The sequence below is a fragment of the Nicotiana attenuata genome, unplaced genomic scaffold (assembly GCF_001879085.1).
Source record: "Nicotiana attenuata strain UT unplaced genomic scaffold, NIATTr2, whole genome shotgun sequence".
Classification (NCBI taxonomy): domain Eukaryota; kingdom Viridiplantae; phylum Streptophyta; class Magnoliopsida; order Solanales; family Solanaceae; genus Nicotiana; species Nicotiana attenuata.
Window position 1 is genome coordinate 272561 of NW_017671081.1, and position 7888 is coordinate 280448.

Here is a 7888-nt window from a genome sequence, read left to right on the forward strand (position 1 = left end):
TTTTTTTGGGTGTTTTTAACGATTAAAATAGAGCAAAGACGCGCTCAATTGCATTGTCAAACACGCGCTACTGGCCAGGCCTTAGGAGGGAGTAAATAAATATAGTTCTTCAAACAATAGTGGGGTGTTAGGACACCCGTAAAGTTTAGGTGTGTAAATGACTTTTCAGGACAAGTTGAATGGGGTCTTTATGCATTTTCTCTTTTCTCAAATACATATTGCAGCGCTGCTTCTTATAGTTGTTTTTATCCGGTAACTGAAACTCATTGTCTAGATTAATCCGGTTCGCGCTGCGTATCCACTAAAGAGGAAAGCGCTTCCTATCAAGAAATTATGCTACTTATAGCTGCAGGTACGCAACAAAATAAACAAATTCTTGTTAAAGCTTGAGTACTTTGAATGGATGATGTCTGCAGATATTCTACAGATCACAAATGAATTGCTAGCCACAAGGCTATATATAGAAAGTTATGTATTACAGCTGCAAATTCTAGAGAAAATTTCCAGCTGCGACCTCTTAAGGCTGAGGGGATCAAAGATTTTTGGGGTGAGAAGAACTTGACACAACAGAAAGTCATTTAGAACTAGAACTTAATGTCTCAGTGTCACACCCCTTTTTCACCAAACGAAGCTCTTTCCGTTTCCCATTTTTCAAAGACCAGAAATCAGAATAGCTTGGTGAAAAAGGGGTGTGACGCTCGCTAAGTAAAATTAGGTGTATAGAGTGGTGTGTCCTCTCCTAGCAAAAGAGACTTTAAGATGGCTTCACAGACTATAGTATCATAAATCAACAAATGTCCGCCATCAGGAACTTCATGATATTGTATCCAAGGTAACCTTTCCGAGACATGTCTTTGTAGTTTCAAATTAATAAATCTGTCTTCACAGCCATGCCAGATATGAACAAAATTTTGATCATTTTCAGGAAAAGGATTGCTAAGCGTCAAAGGATCAAAATCCCATTTACTAAAAGCCACGAGGAAGTCGCTACAAAGGTTGTTGAAAACACTTTTGCTCTTTAGCTTTTCCTGTCAAAATAATACGATGTATCAGCTTGTTAGCATGGAAAAAGAGAATGTTGCAGCATTGGTGAAGTCGAATTGACCTTACCGAGGTAAGAAATTGAAATCCAGGTGCGTTCTTCAATAGCTCTAAGTCCTTGGCGGTGAAGTATGTAGGTTTTGAGTTATCAGCAGAGGAAGATAGCGATGATTTTCGAATCAACCACCAATGCAATAATCGAGGAGCAAATCTTGCAACCAACGTCATCCTTTTGTACCACCTCTTCCGTTCATCGTCCTTTGTTAGAGAATCCGGGAGAGATGGCCATTGGTAATTCACAATGGGAACCACAAATGCCACCCCTGCTAACCTACAAAGTTCAAGAAAACGGTAGGAAGGAAAAATAGAAGACCTGAATACACATTCTGGATATAAATATTGACCACAACAGAGAGTTGTACTATTCAATTTTCCATCGTACCAAACACACCCTTTGTTCATTCGGGTTTCATGGTATCTCTTAGCTATATAATGGGAAGAACAAATGCCACACTCGCTATGTACCAAGTTGAAGAAAGGGCAGCCCGGTGCACTAAGTTCCCGCTATACGCAGTGTCCAGGAAGGGCCATAAGGGTCTATTGTACGCAGCCTTACCCTACATTTCTGCAAGAGAATGTTTCCACGGCTTGAACCCGTGACCTCCTGGTCACATGACAGCTACTTTACAGTTACGTTAAGGCCCCCTTCTACCAAGTTGAAGAAAGGAAAGAGAAGACGTGAAGTACACTGTGGATACACATATTGACCACAATAGAGACCTGTACAATTCAATTTGACAAGTTTGTTCATTCAGGTTTCATTGTAACTCTTAGCTCTATAGTTTACATTAAGTTTATCGTTGAATGAACTGTATTGCTGATATTGATTAGAATAAAGACCAACACAATTCAATTTGACATTTTGTTTGTTCCCGTTTCATTGTATCTCTTAGCTCTATAATTTAGATTAAATTATTGTTCGAGCCATGGAAACAACCTCCAGTAGAAATACAGGGTAAGCAGGGTAAGGCAGCGTACAATAGACCATTGTGGTCCGGCTCTTCCCCGGATCCCACACATAGCGGGAGTTTACTGCATCGGGCTGTCCTTTTTTTATTGTTGAATGAACTGCATTGCTGATATTGATCGGAATAAAAGACGGTACAATGAAATAAAAGCAAGAAATTTAATCTTTACCTATGTGAAATGTGTTTGATGCAACTCCAGGTTGGGTAAGATCCCATTGAAAAACCAATTATGTAGAATTTGGATCCTAATTCCAAGTGATCAGCTAATTCCTCAATATCAGATGCTTCACTCCTTAGTGATCTTTTAGGATTTGGATCACTTTCTCCATATCCAGCTCTATCAAATTGAACTATATATATTCCCATTTTGTTCATAAGTTCCTGTTACAAAATCTCAAAAACTTAACAAGCTATATATGTAACTACTCTTTCAAGAACATATATGGTGGTCGCAAAAATCAACTCATTTTTTTAGTAATCCGTCCAACCCCTCCAAGTTTAAACGGATTGGGTTATGACTCGGCCCATAGGGTTGAACCCGAAATGACCTATCAAATAGTGTAACCCGACGAGTCAAGATGCAATCAAAATCAAAGCATATAAAATCACATTTGAAGATTAGGATTAATGTAAAAGATATAATAGCTTTGACGTTGTTTCAACAACACCACCAACAACAATAAACTCAGTGTAATACCACAAGTCGGTCCGAGGATGCTGTTTTCAAAAAGCAAAATGAAACAATGAGGGGTCGGGTCATGTGGGGTTGAGTTATGACCCGTTATTTGATACATCTTGATGCAAACAAACTTTTAGCAGGTTGGGTCATGGCCCTTTATAAAGGGCAGCCCGGTGGCTAAGCTCTCGCGATGCGCGGAATCCGAGGAAGGGTTGGGACCACAAGGGTTTATCGTATGCAGCCTTACCCTGCATTTTTGCAAGGGGCTGTTTCCACGACTAAAACTCGTGACCTCCTCGTCGCATGGCAGCAACTTTACCAGTTACGTCAAGGCTCCCTGCGTCATGACCCTTTATGACCTGCCTAAATTTGATCCAACCCGCCTTTTTTGCCACATTTTTTCATAACATATCAAAGGGGCAATGAATTATGGTTAGATAAGTTACCTTAGGTGCAAGAAAATCTCTTTCTTTGGAGCTGTCAAAGCCATGAACCATAATAATTCTGTAATTTGATTTGTCTTTAGGAACACCTCTTTCTTTATAAGCCAAGTTTCTTCCATCAATTAATTTGATCTTTGCTGAACTATTAGGTTTAGTTTCTGATGAAACCATTCTGAAATGAATTTTTTAAGAAGATAAAAAATAAAAATATTTGTGAGATTTGTTTTTCTTGAGATCTGGTCACATTTTATACAAGAAAAGATCTCATTTTTAGTCAACCATTTGCCTAGAACAAGAAAGTCATCACCCTTTTGTAGTTTTGTGAAAATTTAAAAGATAAACATTTTCTTTGGCCGGCGTTAAAATCTGCTGGAAATGTTTTTCTAGTTGTCTTTTTTCTAAAAATATTATTTTGTGGTTGAGAGGTGGGGGTGGATTCGTTGAAAAGATATTTTTTAATATTGTTTGTTTATTTTTTATTTATATTTTGTTTTTTTTAGTAAGGCAGGTAAAAGGTTTTTGTGGGACTTCACTAGTTTTGTGGAAAGTTTCTAGAGAAAACTAAAAATTAATAATCGCTTCCAAAAATAATAGTCGGCAAAAAATATTCTTTTTTGTATATTAATGTATAATATACATATTTTTTGTATATTAGGCTAGCGAATGTAAAATTTTTGGCTGACCGGGCAATGTTTAACTTGCCCAACGTTCTCTGTCTTTTTTAAAACATTTTTTTTTTTGAAAATTTAAAAAGAAAAAGAAGTGCCATGTAAAATGCTCTCTTTTTTTCTTTAAAATTTATTACATCAGTGGTGTCACGTAAAATGCTTTCTCTCATTTCATTTTTCTTCTATCTTTTTTGTTGTGACAATTAAGCAGTTATTCATTTATAACGGAAATCTAAGTAATTAAAAAAAAAACTTTTATGGTTATAATTATGAAATATTTTATGGCCACGTTCAAGAGTAATCTTCTTTCATTATTCTCGAGCTTGTGTACATGAATGTGGTGGATGATTTTAGAGTTAAAAAAAATATTCCAATTGATTGTGCACATTAATTTATTTTATTGGTCAATGAATGAAAACATATGCTCTGATTCTTCTTTTCTGTTTTTTCATAACATCAAAGATAATAATTCGATTAATAAGATATTAGTTTGTACGTACTTGAATCTCAATCTTCAAGGAAGATATTAAGTTGACTTTTCAGAGTCTACTTAAACCCCAACGCCCGCCTATCTTAGGTAAAAACTTACTTGTATTAGGTGTTTATATTAAATTAATAAATACAAGATATGTATCTATATACTTACATTATAGTGAAATGATATGCATTCTTACATTATAATTGTAATCCGCTACTGTGTTAAAACACAAAATCTTAACACAAAATCAGAAAACTGTTAGAAGAATAAAAGAAACTGGAAAACAGTAAAGAATAAGAAATATTTCGAGTCCACAATTTGCTTGTGCGTCCTTAAGGAATTTTAACCCCCTCACACGTTGCCAAGGTAATGGATTAAATCCTCCCAGGATGAAACGGTATAAACCTTCCTGCAACANATATATGTTGTTTATATAGAAATTTCAGAATTAGACCACACACGGTAAAATTTATGTTGTTTATTTACGTAAAACTAATTTAAATATTGGTATACACTTTAAATTTTATTCAAATTAGTGCCTAAGTTCATTGTTCATTCTCTTGCAAAATATTTTTCCAAGAATTGAAGTCGTCCAAACGGTACCTAAAATGACCAGAATGAGAATGGCAACATAAACAAATAATGGGAGAAATAAATATGTGTTCACTTTCAAAATTAAATAAATAGAAGTTTATTTGCTATTACGAAAGGTTAGCTTTGTCATTTTACTAGTTAAACTGTATCTTTCTTTTTATCTCAGTCCTGGTTTCCAAGGATTTGCAGTAAGGACCTCAAGGAGAATGGAGGATCTATCTAAATGGGATACTAATATATAATATACCATCTCGTCCTGATTCTATTCAAGTTTTCAGGCTTATCTGAGCATATGTTTTGGTACTTTTGCAGCTGAGCAAAAGAAGAGAGAAGTTGCTGAGCTGATCAAGGATGTGTCCAAAAACTCCGAGGTTTTAACTGTGAAACATTTAAAGTAATTGTATTGTGCTTCGAACTTGTATTGGTCAAAATCTGACCGCTGCAGTCGGCCTAACCGAGACCCTGTTCGAGAGACGAGATCGCGGAAGACGACATGGTTTGCTTTAAAACCCCGTACTCACAACACCCGCCATGAGAAAGAACGATACTTACGGAACGACGAAAGCGGACGTGGTGCGAAAGTGTACTGACCATAGTGAGGATTGCGTAACGATATATAGGGGAGGAGTCTTTCATAAAAAGGGGGCTATTTTTCTCTCTCTTCCCTCTCCTCTGTAATCTTCTTAGCAAAAGGAAGGAAAAGTCATCTTCCATGGAGGATGAAAAACAGTCATCTCTATCGATGAACAAAAGAACTGTAATCCGCTACTGTATTAAAACACAAAATCAGAAAATTGTTAGAAGAATAAAGAAACTGGAAAACAGTAAAGAATAAGAAATATTTCGAGTCCACAATTTGCTTGTGCGTCCTTAAGGAATTTTAACCCCCTCACACGTTGCCAAGGTAATGGATTAAATCCTCCCAGGATGAAACGGAATAAACCTTCTTGCAACAGTGGCAATACAAATTGCAGGATACCAGCGAACTCAAAGAACGGAGCAAAATCACACTTACGAATTTGAGAGAGAGAGAGATTGTGAATTAGAATGCAGTATTTTCAGAAAGAAGGAAGTTTTGTGATTTTTCAGTGTGTTAAAAACGAAGCCATGCCTCAGAATTTATAGGCGATTATTGGAAGAGGTGTGATGTTTGTTCTGGAAAAGGTGTCTGTTCAGAAGTTTGCGCGTCCTGCCGCGGTCCTACCGCGGTTACGCCAAGACCGCGGCCAGAGTGGCCTTCTGAATCTGCAGCAGTGTTCTGGCGCGGTCCTACCGCGGTCACGCCCGGACTCCTTTTAAGAGCTTTAAGAAGTGATTCTATATATATACACACAAATTTAGTTGTCCCTCACCAATGAGGGACAAAGTTCAAGACAAAAGCTCACTTCATTCAAATTTTCATTTCCCTCCATTTTATTTCCCACCATTTCCAATTCACACTCTTAGACTTTAAAGCCCACTGCTTAAAGTCTTTGAAGCCCAATGCTTAAAGTCTTTGAAGCCCAATGCTTTAAAGTCCAACAAATATTTTAACTATAAAAAAATAAATTATTTAATTTGGTATAAATTTGGTGCGAGTAAGTATTTATAAAATAAAAAATAAAAAAAATAAAGAGGAAAGCAAAAACAAGGCTAGAAAGAGCAGTCTAAAATCTCTAGCAAGATATTAGGATCTTTTCGGAGCTTCTAACCACCCACCCCCACAAAATGAGGAAAAAAGAAAGAAAGAAAGAAAGAAAGAGGAGAGGAAAACAAAACAATTATAGCCACACAAAAATAAAATAAAATAGGATATTCCACAATTTTATTTTGAGGATATCTATGGACTCGATTGGTACGAGGGATAATGGATGATTAGTTTTGCGATTTTTGAGATGAGTTTTATCTCACGTTTGGTTGGGATAAATTACGGTATTGTAACTAATCACCGAATTAGTTATCCCGATATTGTAGTGTTATTTTTATCCCTATAGGAGGATGGGATAACAATCTCCGGATAAATAATTCCATGATAATTAATCATGGGATAACTTGTTTTCCTATTAAACGGCCCCAGGTGTATATATAAAGAGCAGTCAAAAAATAGGGATGGGACTATTTACTATAAATCTTTTTCAAATTAGGAATGATCAATATAATTTGAATTCACTTTAGTAAAAAGAAAGAGTTGTGCTTTAAATATGTGTGGATAATTTTTTTTTTTTTTGAAATTTGTAATCTTAAATAAGTTATTACATTTATATGACTATAAAACCTTCGGAATAAAAGTGAAAGTTTGTGTCATTATTTTCTAAATGGACTATAAGAAAATCGTGTCACATAAGAAAGTGATATACAACTAATCTTTTAAATATTCTTTTGAAGCCAAAAATTGAGCTAATATTCTACTAGTACTATATTTTGCACTATTTTAATTCCGCGCCTGTGTCAAATGAGCTACTTTCAGTAAAAAAAAATGTTATCTTCTGAGAAATCTTTCTTAATTATTATTTTGATGTTTTGTTGGATTTCTGAAGCAGGTAATTAACATACGGTAATTATAAACTACATGAAATGGTATAAGGAGAATGTCTTAGGGCGTGTTTGGTACGAAGGAAAATATTTTTTGGAAAATGTTTTTCAATTTCCATGTTTGGTTGACTTAAATATTTTTAAAAATATTTTTCTTATGAACTCATTTTTCTCCAATTGGAGGAAAATATTTTCCTTATCAAGAGAAAGGAAAACATTTTCCAAAACTCCTTCTCAACCTTCTCACCCTCACCAACCCACCCCACGCCTACCCACCTCACCCCATCTATCCAAAGTTCCAAACAGGCCTTTTTTTTATTTAAAATTTCAGTATTTTTTTCTGTCACCACCCACCCTGCTACGCCCCCTGCAAACAAAATTAATTTTTTTTACTTTTTTTTTGTAATTTTAAATTTCTGTTTTTTAGTTTTTCTGCAACTCCCCCC

At 35.5% G+C, this 7888-nt stretch overlaps 1 protein-coding gene across 1 annotated transcript; it reads right to left on the reverse strand.

The window, feature by feature from the left end:
* Window positions 1-353: 353 nt before the first annotated feature.
* LOC109205781 lies at window positions 354-3494 on the reverse strand. The gene is made up of 4 exons (XM_019368531.1): window positions 3195-3494; window positions 2239-2450; window positions 1111-1372; window positions 354-1028 (listed from the first exon to the last, which is right to left on the reverse strand). The coding sequence occupies exons 1-4, from the start codon at window positions 3360-3362 to the stop codon at window positions 702-704; spliced, it is 969 nt and encodes a 322-aa protein (XP_019224076.1). The 5' UTR covers window positions 3363-3494; the 3' UTR covers window positions 354-701.
* Window positions 3495-7888: the final 4394 nt, after the last annotated feature.